General features: G+C 34.3%; 1 protein-coding gene across 1 annotated transcript in view; it reads right to left on the bottom strand.

The window, feature by feature from the left end:
- Positions 1-4099: 4099 nt before the first annotated feature.
- LOC115421638 (ankyrin repeat and SOCS box protein 15-like) overlaps positions 4100-18330 on the bottom strand; it is a 31437-nt gene continuing 17206 nt past the window's right edge. Inside the window, exons 7-10 of the mRNA XM_030137629.1 lie at positions 16448-16619; positions 12439-12973; positions 8948-9101; positions 4100-4275 (exon numbers count right to left, since the gene is read on the bottom strand). Coding sequence (XP_029993489.1) covers positions 4100-4275; positions 8948-9101; positions 12439-12973; positions 16448-16619 — 1037 coding nt within the window. The remainder of the gene's footprint in view (positions 4276-8947; positions 9102-12438; positions 12974-16447; positions 16620-18330) is intronic.

Below are 18330 nucleotides of genomic sequence, written 5' to 3'. Positions count from 1 at the left end.
GATACAGCAGGTACACCATGACTGACAGGTAAAAAGAACACGCAGTATGCTTAACTACTGGGTCTAAAATAATGACACGAGTATGAGATGAGTTCATTTTATCAAATTTTTTTTTTAAAAAAATAAAAATCTGACAGAGGTGTTCACCTTTCAATATACAATGGTGACCAAAATTAGTAGAACACCTGACAGATTTATTTATTTTTTTGCCTCCAAAACTTGATTTCACTTCATAATATTGTGGAAACATACAGATGGTTGATCTGAGCACAACAAATATCACCATTTTTACCCACTTTTAACTTTAATATTTAGTTAATGAACAGGATAGATCTTGTACATTCAACAGAATCACACAGTCCTAAAAGTCTGAATCACCATCAGTTCAACAGCAATCACACGTGACAATGGTTACACAAGGAATTTAGATTTTTCTGTGAAGGAAAATTGTGTGACATTGACTATAAAATAGGCCTAGCTGGTTTTTTGTCATGAAAATGGCCTAAATCTCCTTATGGTGATTTTATTGTGTGGTTTGTAGAGCATAATGATAGTTTTGTAGATACTTCCTTTGTGTAATGGGTAATTTAATGGACAATTTAAAAAAACAAACACATACAGGGGTTGGACAAAATAATGGAAACACCTTAAAAAATCAACAAAATATAATTTAATATGGTGTAGGTCCGCCTTTTGCGGCAATTACAGCTTCAATTCTCCGAGGTATTGATTCATACAACTTGTGAATTGTTTCCAAAGGAATTTTAAGCCATTCTTCAGTTAGAATACCCTCCAACTCTTAGAAACTTTAGAGACGATGGCGGTGGAAATCGACGTCTTACTTGAATCTCTAAAACTGACCATAAATGCTCAATAATGTTGAGGTCTGGGGACTGTGCCGGCCATACGAGATGCTCAACTTCATTAGAATGTTCCTTATGCCATTCTTTAACAATTCTAGCTGTATGGATTGGGGCATTATCATCTTGAGGTGAAGGTGTTTCCATTATTTTGTCCAACCCCTGTAGATCGGGGTGTTGAACTCATTGTAGTTCAGGGGCCACATTCAGCCTAATATGATCTAAAGTGGGCCAGACCAGTAAAATAATAACAGTATAAAAAGTAAAATTATATTATGATGATCAGGTTTACATCTACAAGTTTCCTTAAAAATCTGAATAACATGAACAACTTGAATTGTCTTAAGAAAAACAATTGTAATTTTAACAATATTCTGCCTCAGTTTATCATTTACACGTGCATTACAATCGCACAAAATATTTAGTAACAGGCAGAATTTTGGTAAAATTAAATGTACTTTTCTTAAGACATTTCCGTTTGTTCATATTTGTTCAGGTTATTCACATTTTTTGTAAAAGTATAGTTTGGTAATGTAAACATTTTCATGTAATTTTACTTTTTTACAGCAAAAAAATGAGAGAATTTGGGGTTGTCATTATTTATAGGTGCCATGATAATATGTTACTGGTTCTGACCCACTTGAAATCTAATTGGACTATATGTTCTTGTATGTGGAACTTGAATTAAAATGATTTTGACACTATTGATTGTTAATATCTTCAGTGTAATTTTTGCATTTCACAAAATAATCCCGCGGGCCAGATTGGACCCTTAATCGGGCCGGATTTGGCCCCCGGGCCGCATGTTTGACACCTGTGATGTAGATGAAACCTATATGCCGTGTGTTCTAATCATTTTGGCCACCACTATAGCTTCAGTCGGTAATAGATGATGTAGGTAATCAGATGGTTTACCCTGGAGAAAAGGTACAAAGCACCGACTCTAAATCTTGATCTGAACACTAAAGCATGATGACATATTTTTGTATGTCTTTGTTTGTATATAAAGCAGTGTGCAAGTGTTCAAGGTTACAGTACATGTGAGTACATACAATACAGAGGGCTACAACTAATGACATTATCAAGGCTGAAATATTCTACATTGTAATGACTTATTATTTTTAAAAGGTTATTTCATTTTAATTTTGAATACGTCTTTAAATGTATGCAAACTAAACTCGGTTCTTCTGTTTTATTACTGTGTTACCTGCATTTAACACAAGTGCAAATACCAATGTTAGTTGTATTCACTAAAATATAGGCAGGTGTCTTCAGGTAAAGTTAAATGTTCTCTGACATTTGTGGTAGTATCCTATGAGGGTCTTTTTCTCATGTAAATGTTGAATCGTAACCTCTGGTATATGCATTAATGATTTACTTTAACATCCCTTTGCAGCACTGTTGTACTGTCTATACAAATATATTGAAATACAATAAAACACCGAAACACCAGCTCTCACCTTCATCCAGATCCAGCAGTTTTGGAGTCACAGGCCGAAGCAGCGGCAGCAAACTGTTTGTGTCATGTCTGAAACCCCCCACTCCCGTCTCATCTCCCACCCTCACATACACACAAACACACACTGCGCAACACTATTTATAGGCTTCACCTGTTCCTGTGTATTTAACATGCAGGCCAGTTCTCTGCACCTAATGGAGTGTAACTTCCCTCTGAGCACATTTTCCACAGCTAATGACAAACAGTAATGATCAGGACTGTTGTATGAATATTTATGGTGTCATTGTGATTCTTAGGACAAAGCTGATGTTTCCACTGCAGTGGAGATCAGCGTTAGACAGCTGATGGATGAGAAGGAGCTGAAAAAATGAAAAAGCATGAAAATAAAGATGACTGACAGGTTCTTTACCATTACACCATCTGTTATACACATATACAGCCCTGACCTTTGACCCCATTTATGTTAATCAGTGTGTTGATGGGTGAATTGGAACTGCTGCTGTAATTTCATGTGCATGTAAGAGTGTCTCCGCAGATTTCTTATATTTACTAAAACAAAACATTTAAATGTGACAACATGCAATGCATATTTTCATATACAGAGAATTGCTGTGAAATAATGTCCTCCTGCCATGTCTGACACATTTTAGTACCACAATAAATGTCATGAAAATGTTAAAGGTGACAATTGCGTTTTGAAATTTAAGAAACTAATCATCAGCAACACCTTAACCCTATAACACCAAACGTATCATATTTGATACATGAGTTTTGAAGCCCTCTACATGATCAGTGTGATATTTTTGTCTTGAAAAACCTGATGTATACAATTAGATACATGCAATACACAGATGAGCCACCAGGGGGGAGGAATTCGTTCACCAGAGGCCTTTCCAGTGACACTACAAGTGTGTGAGTTTAAGGAATGCGAAGCTGAAAATACATGTTCTACCATTTTTAAATAGAAATTAAGGATATGTAATGATGGTTAACTTCATTTAAAATGTATTCCAAATGGATTAAGTGATTCAACAACCAGCAAAACATTAAACTCAAACTGTCCACTTAAAGTACTGTGTCATTTTATTGTGCTAGAGTTTAGTTTCTGAATGTACATAAACTGTACTACAGTTTCTTTTAGTGCTCCCCCATATGCCATCAACCTGATTTGAATAAATTACCCTGAACTTTGGGGTGCGATGGAAACGCAGTTACCAGGAATTCTTTTACTCAAATAAGTTCCTGGTAATAAAGTTCCTGGGATTTTGGTGGAAAAGGGCCTATTGTCATTAATGAGGAAGGAAGCAGAACTTTGCCAATTTTGAAAAGGAGTTACCAATCTGTTACAGAGGTCTGTGTTATATTATGTTTTTATTTGTTCAAAAATAATACCATTTTAGCACTGAGACCCGATGTATCAAATATGATACAAAATTGAAACTCCTACATGGAAATTGATATTTAAAAAAAAAAAATTGGGTTGCTCAGAAGGACCAATAAAGGCTCCAGTTTCAACGAACTGGAATTTTCTGTCAGTAATTTAATGGTTCAGGCTTTACAGGGTTAAATTCTGTACCAAGCTACAAATTGTAACAGAAATATAAATAGTCTCTGGTTAAATCAGCAGGAAGTTTTATAAAATCATGTTCATTTTCTGTAAAAACATTTCATCTTTAGTCAGCAACAGAAGGCACAATTTATTTTTCACAATGTCTTATACACAATATTTAAAAATAGGTACATCATTACAGCTACAGACAAAACACACACACACATCTGTTCACATGATGCGTTCATGGTCCTGGTTGTAAAGATCCAGTTCTTGATAGAGAATGAGGCTCTTCAGTCTGGGCGGGAAAATGTGCGAGTTCATAATTTCAGGGTTGTTTAGTCTCTTCAGAGTTAGACGCTTTCTGATCTCCAGTCTGCAGAGATGCCTGAGGGAGTGAGGACTACCTGGAGAGCAAGGTTCAGAAAAATCATTTTACCTTTAATAATGCATGATGTCAAACACAGAGCTGTAAGAAGGAAGAAAAGAAGAAAGGAATTACTTTGAACAAACTTTGGGCAGAGTTCTGCATTATTGCAGCTGTCCCCTAGAGGTCACAGAGTTCATTACAACCAAAAGAAACGGCACTAAAAACCTTTTTCATAAAAGATATCAAAGAGTTTAGAATCTCTGGTGCTTTAAATAATGTAGGTTTAGGGATACTGCGAAGCACTTATGTGGTGATGGAACAAAAAATAGCTTCTACTTCTAACAATCTAAGTTGTTTTGCAGCAGCAAAGAGTGTAAACACAGAGATTTGAGGTAAAAGCTGAACTGTGGTGCTTCTTGAGAAATTTTTTCAGTCAGTAATGGCAGGAAAGTAATTCTGTTGTAATGGAATATTATATAGACTTGGTAATTAACGCAGGTATAATTATATGGTTCTATCCCTTTAGGAGTTAGTTGCAAACCTTGAACTGCTCCTCCATTTATAAAGGTGGTGCATTGTAGTGGGCGTGGTCTACAGTTTTGGCAATGTGTGAATGGATGAAAGTAGACTAAGGAGGTATACATTTTTTCTTTTTCTTATTGGCTTTTAATCAATGAGTGAGATGGGGTTTTTTTTTGTTTGTTTGTTTTTTTATTTCTTATGTTGTTTTAACCGGTTCTGAATTTGTCTTTGTTTTTATGATGATTGTATTTTGTTGTCCTTAGCCCACTTTGCATCTTATGCTATCACTGTTTTACTTATTTATTCCCTTGTTTTATCATTCATGGACAGCACTTTAGCCAACTGGTATGGTATGGTATGGTATGGTATGGTATGGTATGGTATGGTATGGTATGGTATGGTATGGTATGGTATGCAAGGTAATAATAGTTTTGGATTTTTCATTATAGTTTAGTTTAATTTAGTTTTGACTTTTTTTCTCTAATTCAGTTAGTTTTAATTTGGTTTTTAGAGCAGGTTTGCTAGTTTTTATTAGTTTTCATTTTTTTCTAAATGCTTAGTTTTAGTTTAGTTTTAGTATTAATTTTAGTTTTTTGTTTTTTTTTTAAATATCTTTTCTCTTCTTCTCCGTCACATTCAAATAAATCCCAGACAGGACTCTGCTGCTTTCTCCCAGCTTTAGTCTCCATGTTTCCAGGTAGAGTGGGGACCAGAAGACGACTGGAAACCACAAGTGACAGACCGTGACGCGTTGTATGGTGCCGCTAGCTAAAATTGCTAGAGTGAAATAAATTGATTTCGTATCAATCCAACATTGACAAAGACGAAAACGAAGGGAATTTTATCCATAATTTTTATACGTTTTAGTTAGTTTTATAAGCACACAATACAGTTTCAGTTAGTTATGTTTTTTTCTTTTAATTATAGTTTTTATTTATTTCAGTTAACGAAAATGTTTTTTCAATTCTAGTTTTCATCATTTTGTTAGTTTTCATTAACGATAATAACCTTGATGGTATGGTATGGTATGGTGTGGTATGGTAAATGAAATAATTGTGTGATTGGAGACTCAGCAGTACTTATTTTTCACTTTTTTCCCCAAATTATTTTACTTTGTTTAGATGAGATTTCAGTTGTGAGATCCCACAAGAGTTCATTGCTGAGGTAGAGATCGGCCTCAAACATCAATTCTCTCCTGATACGTTGGTCCTAGAAATGTCATTTTAATATTGGAATAAATAATAAATTACAATCACGTCTCCAAATGGAATGAATGGGACAGAATCTCTGCTTAACCGATAAAGATTCAAATATCAACTAGCAACCAAACTGATTATCTGATATAAAAAGTTTAATAAATGTTGATCCACTAATTCAATCAATACATGTAAATAACTTGGTGTAAAATGCAGTTTGTCGTCTTTTCATGGTCATCAGATATGACCCATTTGGATGTTCAGAAGCTCCGTAGTGAACATGGAAACACCGTCATCTTCTACAACATTGATCCACCAGTAAAACCCATGGAGTTGGATCACTGACAGTGGATGGAGACACTTGTTTTTATGTTCAGTTAATGATAGATTTTATTGTAAAAGCCACTTTTTCTTTAGTTTTCTCTGTTTTTGATACAATAACCCTCAACTTTAACCTCAGCTTTTATGAATATCTATGTGATCAGTGAATTAAATATAAGAAAATATCTGATTTTCACTGAAAAATTCAAACTACAGAGGATACTATTAGAATAAATGGCGATAGATCACTTAAGAAAGATTAAAAATAGAGCAAAAATAAATTGGGAACTGCCACAAAAGTAGAATTGGGTCTTTATTCGTTAAATAGGACAGCACTACTGATGATGCACTCAGTAAAACCTGCATTTTGTCTACTTTTACATCTAGATAAAGAAGGACAGATAGTAAATATGGTCCTTTATGTTTTCATCATTGTTCTAGGGGAAAGTCAGAATGATCCCTTTATTTGCAGCAGATATGAAACAAACCTATCATTGTAAATTAGCAGATTATCTTAAGAATTTCATGATTTTATTAAGGTATATCAATAATATCATGCTGACTCAGATGTATTTATCTGCATATCAGACTTCATTTAAGTTCTGTCAACACCACTGACAGTCTCAAAATCATCCTGTTGAAGATGAGTCTGACAGATGTGAAGCTTGTTTATAAAGTTGTTTATATAGTGAGTAGTTTGTGCAAAGGAACCTTGTGCAAAACATCTGCTGTTTTTTCATATAGTTTGCAAATTTGAAGCAAATATTTAAATTTTTCCCAGTGATAACATGATAAGAAATATCACTGGGTCGTCGAGGATTACTAACAAGTAGAACCAATAATTGATTCTATTAAAAAATGTGATTTTTTTTTTATAATAGACATTTGCAAAACAGAGAAATATGCATATTTGTGCTTTATAAAGTTCAGCCTTATCATGGCATGTGTCTGAACATTTCTTTGTAAATCTCAGCCATTGGGAAGCTGGATACAGACACATGACCTTGGTCTGTATTCATACATACTATAGATTTGGACAAACTAAAGCACTGTCACTCAGCAAAAGAAACAAAATGGTAGATTGACCACGTTCATGAAGCTCTGCAACAGCAGCTGTGATGCAGTATAACAGTGGCTGTTCACATCTCTGTATAATTAAATTATCATGTGTTCATGGAAACCATCATCAGCAGTGAAGAGAAAACAATTATGCCTTATATTAAAGACTGTGTCATTTATGAGGAGACATGAAGCAAAAGCCAGTTAGAATTAATTAATATGAGCAGAGGTGTTTACAGAGTAGGGGTTTAAATAGGTCATTCATGAGTTCCATATTATGTGCAGTATGTAGAACCACGGAATAATCTTCTGTCCTGTAGTAACAATGCAATATTTATTCAATATTTATCAAAAATAAATGCACTATTTTTACATAGACCAGGTTCATAGGTATACATACTGTTAATACTGTACATTGTGCCTATTTATAGTTTTTCCAGTTTTATTTTTTATTCCACTATCTCTATTCTTATGTCACTTTGTTAACCCATAAAGACCCAAACAGCCTCCGACTACCAAAATCATCTACTGGTCTAAAATATTTTATTACTTCTGATCCAGTAATCCTATCAATCCATGTAAATAATTGGTGTAAAGCACATCTTGTCATCTTTTCATGGTCATCATATATGACCCATGTGGACATTCAGAGGCTCTGTAGTTGCCATGGAAACACAGCCATCTTCTACAACATTGATTCACCAGTAAAACCCATGGAGTTGGATCAACGACAGTGGATAGAGACACTTGTTTTATGTTCAGTTAATAATATTTTCACTGAAAAGTCACTTTAATCTGAATTTTTATGAACATCCACATAATCAATGAATTAAATATAAAACATATCTGATTTTCACTTAAAAAACACAAAATTCAGAGGACAATATTGTAATAAATGGAGATAAATCGCTTAAGAAGGGTTAAATAGAGAGGAAAAATTAATTTGGGAACTGACACAAATGTAGTACTGGGTGTTTATGGGTTAAATTGTACTTTTTTATTATATTTTCTCATTTTATTTTTTAGTTTTTGTAATTTTATGTTCACTCTCTTCCTATTTCTGTAGCACTGGTGTTTGTCAATACTGCTGCACTGACTGGAGTTGCACACACATTTCACTGTACACACAATGACAATAAAGGCTATTTATTTCTATTTCATTCTATTCTATTTTGACTGATCAGATGAAATAATCAGGTGAAAGTAGCATAAGGTTTAACCTCCTAAGACCCACTGTCCACATTTGTGGACAAGAGTTTCACAACTTTCTACTAAAAAAAAAAAAAAAAGAAAAGAAAACTGTCCACCACAAAGGGCTTTCCATAAAAAATGTAAAAACTGCATCTGAAAAAACTGTTGCATCATGATGTTTCCAATACAGGCACTTATTTAATAAAAACCAAAAAAGCTTGTACTTTGCTGACATTTCCTGGGTCTTAGGAGGTTAAAGGGTTAATTTTCTGGACTGAATGGTGAATAAACTAAGCGTTGTATCACTTTTAAAGCACATTTATTCCAACTGTCCAAAACATAAGTGTGCTGGTGTCCCTCTGGGTTTTCTGTCTTTAATTCTATATATTTTTTAATATATAATATGATGAATACACTCACTGAGGATGTCATGTATCTCGGGCCACTCTCTCTGTTTTTCCAGTATCAGTCTGAGTTTGGAGCAGATGTGGACATGCTTGACGTAGTCCAGCAGGGTCCGGACTACGCTGCCGGCCAGATGCACAACGCAGCAGAGACTCATGAACTCACAGAACTGGAGAAGACAGTCACAAAGGTTAATGATTACAGAGGATGAGTCATTTATACAGATAAAAATGATTTAACCCATAAAGACCCAAACATCCACTGGTGACCAAAACCTTCTACTGATCTAAACTGTTTAATACCTGTTGATCCACAAATTCTATCAATTCATTTAAATAATTGGTGTAAAAGGCAGTTTGTCAACTTTTCATGGTCATCAGATATGACCCATTTGGATGCTCAGGGGGCTCTGTAGTTACCATGGAAACACTGTCATCTTCTACAACACTGATTCACCAGTAAAACCCATGGAGTTTAATAAATAACAGTGGTTGCAGACACTTGTTTTATGTTCAATTAATGATATACTTGACTGAAAAAGTCACTTTTTACTTCAGTTTTCTCTGTTTGTTGGTATAATAACCCTCAAATTTAATATGAGCTTTTATGAACATCTATATGATCAGTAAATCAAATATTTGAAAATTCCTAATTTTCTCTGGAAAAATGCAAAATATAGAGGATGATTTCATAATAAATGGTGACAAATCACTGAAGAAATATTAAATATAGAGAAGAAAATCATTTGAGAACTACCACAAAAGTAGCACTGGGTCTTTATGGGTTAAAGGTCAATTTAAAAAGACTTTTTCTGCAACATTTAAACATTTTGTCCCACTTATTCAATAGAAAAAGATGTATTTTCAAACATACTTGTCTTGACAAACTCAGTCCAGGATTGTTCTGTCAGATTAGAATAATATAATGTTGTCATGTAACATTGAATTGTTCTGAGATTTCTATCAAAGTGCATTCAGATGAAAATACAATTAAAATGGTGGAAAAGGAGGTAAAAATATAATAACACATGTAAATTGTGCTAAAGTGGACATTGAATGAAAAGTTTGTAAGTTTTATGGTAAGTTATTAGCAGCGAGGACTATAGATTTCAGAATTTTGTTTTCGTTACTGTACAATAGCCTTTGCTTTATGAATTATCCTTTCATATCTACAGAGGGGGCTGGTCTTCTTCCACAGAACTACGGTCGCTGAGAATAGACAAACCAAACAGTGGGTCTGCAGAGGGTTGGTTGAAATCCTCACCACTAGAAGACACTAAAGGTCATACAGTGGTAGTTTATATGTGATGTCTGTCAGATTTAGCTCTGGATGATTTGGCAAAAGTTATGGTTAAAGGTGGTGAGAGCAAGAGTTCTATCTGCACTCTTCTCTTTTACTTTATTTTAATTGATCATTATTTATATTTTATTATGTTTTAATTGTAATTGTCTTTTTAATTTGTCTCTTTTCCATTTTTGTAAAGCACTGTGAATTCCCCTGCATATGAATTGTGCTATACAAATAAACTTGCCTTGCCTTTATATATACTACAACAAAAGAAGAAGAAAAAAACAAGATATACAATAAGATAGGATAAGTGAAATCAGCTTCCGCAACAAAACTGGACAAAAGACTTGGTTAAAACTCATTATAGCTCAGGGTAATGTCATCTTTAATTTGCTTTTTTTTTTTTTTTGGAAAAGTTGGTCACTGTAATCTGCTAGTAAAAGTGGCAGGACCATATATTAATAATACAGTGTATGTCTGTATTGTCTCATTTCTGATTATCTGTTGTTGTTTTTTTCTTCCTTTTTCCTTTTCACTTTTTCTGTTCACAGCAGCATCACAGTGATAAAACAGTTGACATCGTTTACATGGAGTATCTTTGTGTTTGTATGAATTCATCATATGACAACACAGTATTTGTTTCAATGAGCCTGTTTACATGACCATAAATATCCAATAACTGTAAATAGATCTTTGTAATAATCATATGTGACTTCTTTACATGTACTTCAGACATGAAATAATCTAAAGACCCTGGTTTAAATGTTTGTTATTGGTTTTCTTTTGCAGTATGTAGTGAGGCTAGACTCAGACTTCCTATTATTGTCTTCTGCTCACGTTTGACTATGTCACTTATGTTTTCTACTATTTCATTCTTTTTTTTTAATATGTGCAAATGTAAAAGAACAAATATATTAGATTATATGTCTTAATCGGATTTCTCATAATCAGATTACAGCAGTTATCTGATGAAGCATATCAGATGATGCTGTTTGTTTACATGATCACATGAATAGTTTAACCCATAAAGACCCAAACAACCACCATCAACCAAAAGCATCTACTGATCTAAACTGTTTAATACCTGTTGATCCACTAATCCTATCAATACTTGTAAATAACTGGTGTAAAATGCAGTTTGTCGTCTTTTCATGGTCATCAGATATGACCCATTTGGACGTTCAGAGGCTCCATAGTTACTGTGGAAACACCGTCATCTTCTACAACATTGATTCACCAGTAAAACCCATGGAGTTGGATCAATGACAGTAGATGGAGACACTTGTTTAATGAAATATTTTGCTTAAAAAGTGACTTTTTCTTCAGTTTTCTCTGTTTCTGATATGATGACAATCAACTTTATATTTGAGCTTTTATAAACATGTACATGGTCATAAAATTAAATATGAGAAAATACCAAATTTTCACTGAAAAAACACAAAATTCAGAGGAAAAAATTGTATTAAATGGTGATAAATCACTTAAGAAAAGTTAAATACAGAGAAAAATTCATTTGGAAACTGCCATAAAAGTAGCGCTGGGCCTTCATGAGTTAATAATATATTTTCCGGAAAAAGTCACTTTTTCTTCAGTTTTCTCTGTTTTAGTATAATAACCTTTGAATTTACTTAGAATTTTCAAGAACTTCTACATTAAATATAGGAAATTGAATACAGGAAAATACATGATTTACAGTGAAATTTGCAAAATATAGAGGATAATATTCTAATAAATGGTGATATATTGGTTAAGAAAAGTTAAACAGAGAAAAATTCATTCGGGAACTGACCTAAAACTAGCACTGGATCTTAATGGGTTAATTTGATAACTCCAAAAATGTAAAAAGGATCAGTTTTAGTGTGCATGTGTAGAAGCCAATAATGTAATAACAACCGATAACGTAATAACGACCGATAATGTCATAAATTTGTTATTTTTAAAATGTAATAGGCCAATAATGTAACATCTGGCCAGTAACGTAATAAAAGTCCTGAACTGACAATGTAAAAGCTTTTGGCCACTAACGTTATAACTTATTACGTTATTGTCTCAGTTATTACATTTGCAAAAACTTTTTTTACCAGGTCAATAATGTAATAACCAGCCAATAAGTTAGAACATTATTGGCCAAAAGTTATTACATTATTGGCTTCTACAGCATGTAAAGGGGCTCAGTGTGTTATTCCAAACCACAGAGGTAACATATTGTCGTCCCTTACTGGGATTTTGCCTTCCCCTGCATCCCCTTCATCTGCAGCATCATAAGCTTTGTCATGGTGACACTGAAAACATCTTTCCACTTTGTATCCGTTGTTGAGCAGTAGCCTCATCATCATCTCGTCCTTCAGGCAGTACTGCAGCGCAGTGGGAAACACGGTGTCACTCACTACGGTGAAGTAACAGTTAACGTCAGCTTTGGCTGCTAGAAGCAACTTCACAATGTCATATCGGCCTGACCTGACGGCCACTAGGAGGCAGCACAGTGGGTCTAAGTCGGTCTTGGCCCCAGCTGCCAATAGGATTTTAGTGCATTCCACATCCCCGTTGGAAACAGCAAAGTATAAGGCGCTCCTTCTCATGTCCCGGTAGTTTTCAGAGTTTCTGGTGTTCATGCGGTAGTTGACGTCGAAGCCACAGGCGAGCAGGAGCTTCAGACAGTGGCTGTGTCCTCCTTCTGCCGCAGAGTGGACCGGGCTCATCCCTGCCTCTTTCAGGGCCTTCTTTGTGGTCAGAGGTATCAGCATCTTCAGAGCACTGTGGGCAAAGAAAACAAGAAGGAATCAAATAAACTTGCTGATATCAAAAAGCTCCTGCCACTTGTTCCATTGTCAGTCTGTTCTTAACCCTTTCATGCATAGTGGTCACTCCAGTGGACAGCTGTTCCACAGCTGTTCTCTTGTATATTCATGGGTTTGGTTTAGGGCTGGGCAAGTTAACACATTATTACCACGTTAATGCATTCATTAAATAACGCCAGCAATTTTTTTATCTCACATTAATGCTGTTTTATTCTAACCCATTTTATTCTGCCTCTGCTTGTGTACCTGTAGCGATTAGCTCGGGAGATAGACAACAGGTTTACCAAGAAAAGCCGGACGCCCAAAACTTCTGTCCAAATCTTTTACTTCAGACTCACTGTAAAACTGCAAAATGCATACAAAATATGTCTCAGTTCTGTTCATTGGCTCAGTACATTTACATGGCATTATACATTTAAATGAATGGGAAAAAGATCACTAGCTCGATGCTAACTTAAATGGGAAAATCCATAGACAGGCTAACGATTAGCATTTACAGATTAACTTAAGATTTACAACGTCTTTTTGTCCAGCAACAAAAGTTCACATCAGAGATATTTTATACTATTTACTCTTACAACAACTGAACATAAAATACTCACAGGCAAACGTCACAACTGGAAATAAACTGGTGTGGACATAAACACGGAGAAAAGTACCGGTCTGTTCCATGGACATTTTCATTTTAAATGTCTTCAGATGGTGGGGTTGAGAAGGACACAGTTGTTTGGAAGCACTGACATGTGGAATTATTTTTTATCACCGGAGTACTTCAAGTCTGAAATATCACTGAAAGGCAATACACGCTGTTGATGCCAGCAACACCCCCATATAACTATGCGATTAATCGTGATTAATCGCAGAAATCCACATGATTAATTGCGATTAAAAATTTTAATCACTGCCCAGCACTAGTTTTGTTGTTTTACTTGCATATCAGCCAACATAGTGGGCGCTTATGCATCCTCCCAAACACTGCAGTTCATGCAGTTATTGTAACTTTGCTGCTCATGATAAACCTGATCTGCAGTAACATGTTTTAGTGCAAATCATTTGCTAATTGTTACTGGCTGTAATTAACAGTTTTCTGAAACAAAAAGTTTTTTTTGTTTTTTTTTTTTTCTTTTTGCATATCCTCCTGAGACCCAGCAATGCATTTTGTCCTCTGTAGGGGACAAAAGTTTGACAATTTTACTTAAAAAATGTTGTGCATTACAAAGGACATTCCATTAAAAAAATCAATCAATAAATAAAAATTATTTTAAAAATGTATCTGAAAAAACTCTTGCATTATGCGGTTTCCAATCAAGACAATTTTTTAATGTAAAAAAGCTAAAATTGTGAAATTCCTGAGTCTCAGGAGGATATTATCTCCATGAAATGCGTAATAACTAATATTAGAATATGATAAAATGTGAGAAAACCTTAGCGATTTAGCAATTAGCGGCATTAAAAATGCTTTTATTTCATAGTTTTCACACAGTATATCACTTTCTGATGATGAGTTTTAAATGCATATTTCTTTGCTTCAAAAATTAAATGCATGGTGTCCAGCTGAGTGGACATTTTTGTGACTCCAAGAAAAATAGGTTCATAAAAAAAAAAAAAAAAATCATTTGCATTGTTTTTTTCATAACTAAAGAGGTATAAAATCATTCAAGAAAAAAACATTGACACATTGACTAAGGTTCTCATAATTCATGCATGAAAGGGTTAATAACACATACTTTTACCAATAAAGAATATGGGTCTTTATGGCTTAGATTTCATGTTTTCTTTGCACTTCATTTGAATAGTGCTCTATGAATAAAAAATATAAAGTGATGTGCAAAGCAGCTCTTTTCAATTAACATAATCTGTAAAATCAGTTCATTAAAAAACATTTGCTGAAACAATTTGTTCACCAAGTAATTTAGTTCTTGACCACAAATCCAACTGCGTACTCGTCCTTGTTTGACAGTGTTTTTGTGACTGTCTCTTCCATTCGTGGATTTTTGTGTGCTCTGACAGACACTGATTCTATACTAAATATTTTATGTTTCCTCGCTGTATATGGAGATGAACAGCTTTACTCTTTTCGCTGACTGACAGAGTACAGTTCAGCATTATTCATGTCTTTGCTTGATTCAGTGATTGTGTAGTGTCATCAGTGAATAAATTCCTGCACATGCACTGTTCCAAACACAGGGGGATGAGAATGGAGAATATGAAGTGTTTGTGTTCATCAGGCTTTGGAACTTTAACCACATATGAAGTTAGGTCACTGAGGCCATAACACCAGACTATTTAAAGGATGGTCTCTAATGAATCTGTCATGTCAAATCAGTCTCATTTCATTTATTCAATATTGATCCAAAATAAATGCACGATTTTTATATAGACTTGGTTCGTATGTATACATACTGTTTACATAGATATATATACAGGTAATACTGTTCGTAGACATATATACTGTTTTTATAGGCCAGTGCTTCTCAAACTTTTTACAGTGGAGTACCCCCTGAAACATACTTTTTTAGCCAAGTACCCCCAACTCTCGCTTCAGCGTTTTTGAATGAAAAAAATAGGCAAAATTTGTCCCTGTGCCAAAAGTGTCTGTTCATATTTTCAATAGTTTGTAAACAAACGACATATATTTAACTGTAATATATATATATATATATATATATATTTTTTTTTTTTTTTTTTTTTTTTTTTTTTTTTAATTAAGTCAGTTTTGTGTGCAAAATGTAAACTGAAAAGTGCCCACTTTTATTGATTAAAAAAATACATAAATTGGTCATTAATTAATAAATGAACCTTTCATCAACAAAAAATAATTAGCCTACTTAGCCACTCAAATAACCTCATCTTGAATAATTTAAAATATAAATGTTCTTAAAATGTTACTAAAGCATAAACAACATGATTGACAATAAAACTATTATATGAATGTATTTATTGTGTTTTATGTTTCAGCATTAATTCTCATTACTTATTTTGTATTCAGTACATGATGACTTATTTAATGTATTTTTCCAAAAAAAAAAAAGTACCCCAGGGGTACGCGTACCCCACTTTGGGAGCCCCTGTCATAGGCAATACTGCCACATACTGTTAATATTATAAACTGCACTTATTCATGTTTTGTCCAATTTTAGTTTCATTCTGCTAAACTCTATTCTTATGTTACCTTGTTAAATTGTAAAAATTTTTATTATATTTTCTTATTTTTATTTTTTGTAATTTTATAGTCACTCTATTCTTATTTCTGTAGTACTGGTGTTTTGTTAAAATTGCTGCACTGACTAGAGTCACACTCCAAATTTCATTGTACACGCAATGGCAACAAAGGCAATTCTGTTCTATTCTATTCTATTCTATTGATCTTATATATTCTGTCCTTTCTACACATAGGTTAAGAGACAATCGACACAGTGCCAGGGCTCACTCGTAGTGTCCGGCGTACGCTGCCTTGTGGATGGGCAGGTGTCCGGTGACGCTGGGCAGGTTGGGGTTGGCTCCGTTGTCAAGCAACAGCTGAATACAAGCAGTGTTTCCTGATCCGGCTGCATCCAGCAGAACACTTTCCCCATTACAGGCCTGAGAATTCACTTTACTACCTGAGATGGAAGAGACAGATCAGGGGTCAACAGCCTATAGTGTCTAAAGAGCCATTTTTCCAGATTCAAGATTGTTTATTGTTATTCAACACTGGTACGATGAGCGAAATTGCAATCCACAGAATCGATAGTGAATGAACATTTAAAAACACACACATTTAAAAATAGAGAAAATAGAAAACAACTCACCAAAGTGCAGATAATAATAATAATAATAATAATAATAATAATAATAATAATAATAATAATAATAAATCAACATAGAAGAGCATGTTATATGTAATATTGTACATTATATTACAGTAATTGTACTTTATGTTGTTGTAGAGAGATAACTTTTTTGTGATCTGGCGCTATATAAATAAAATTGATTGATTGAGTGATTTAATTGGTTTTCCCCTGTAAGTCGCTTTGGAAAAAAGCGTCTGCCAAATGCGTAAACATAAACATAAACATAAACATAGTAGATTGCATTGCTGAATGATGTAGTGTTATTGAAAAAAAAAATCAGTCTGGAGACACAAAATATCTTAACATTTTCCGTAAAAGAACAGATGATAGAAGAATGTTTAGATGTGCCTGTATGGTAGACTTTTTTTTTTGGGGGGGGGGGGGGGGGGGGGGGCTCCAGATTTTTCAGCAAACAACACTTTCACTTAAACCTGAAGCTGAAGTGGTGCTTTAAAGGATTTGATTCTTGTTGAAGTTTTAATTGAACCTGTTTATGATTCAGATTTGTGAAGGTCAGCATTTAGGTGTCTCATTATCATTATTTCCATCAGCCTTTTTTATATTGTAGTCAGTTAAAAGCACTGAAAATAAAACACTTGAGTTAAAGTTTGTGGGCACAGGGAGTCACTGGAGAAGGAATGAAGAGCCTCATGTGGCTCTAGAACTGAGGAGTTTTAAAGAAATGGTGGCGCAACAGTGAAAGGGTCTGGTGAAACAACATTTTTGCAATGCATTATGGGAAACGCACATCTATTGCATTGTGTTAGACCAGTACTATAACAGTCTGGATATATAAACCAATGCGGAGGAGATGTGAGTTTTCTTTTTGTTATTGTGAAGTTGTGTGTCTGTCAGTATGATTTTGTAAACATTGCAACAACGTTTACAAAAACTGATGAAAGGATAAGGCACAGTCCAAGGATGAAGCACTCACAATTTAGAACAGATCCACAGAAAGGGACAGACCCTTGATTTTGTTTTTCTTTCCTTTTGCTGAATTTGAGGATACAGCAGTGAATTAAATGATAGTCAACCCATAAAGACCCAGTGCTACTGTTGTGTCAGTTCCCAAATGAATTTTTTCTCACTATTGAAGTGATTTATTTTAATTTATAATGACAAAGGCATTTTTTCAGTGAAAATTTTCCAGTATTTAATTCACTGATCACGAAGGCGTTCATTAAAGCTCAGAATAAAGTTGAGGGTTATTACATCAAAGAGAGAGAAAACTGAAGAAATAGTGACTTTTTCTGATAAATCTATCATAAACTGAACATAAACCAAGCATCTGCATCCACTGTCATTGATCCAACTCCATGGGTTTTACTGGTGAATCAATGTTGTAGAAGATGACAGTGTTTCCATGGTAACTAAGGAGCCTCTAAACATCCAAATGGGTCATATCTGATGACCATGAAAAGATGACAAACTGCATTTTACACCAATTATTGGCATGTATTGATAGGATCAATGGATCAGC

The sequence above is a fragment of the Sphaeramia orbicularis genome, chromosome 6 (assembly GCF_902148855.1).
Source record: "Sphaeramia orbicularis chromosome 6, fSphaOr1.1, whole genome shotgun sequence".
Taxonomy (NCBI): domain Eukaryota; kingdom Metazoa; phylum Chordata; class Actinopteri; order Kurtiformes; family Apogonidae; genus Sphaeramia; species Sphaeramia orbicularis.
Note: the sequence above shows the minus strand (reverse complement) of the source record. Positions and strands in the feature narration are given on the sequence as shown.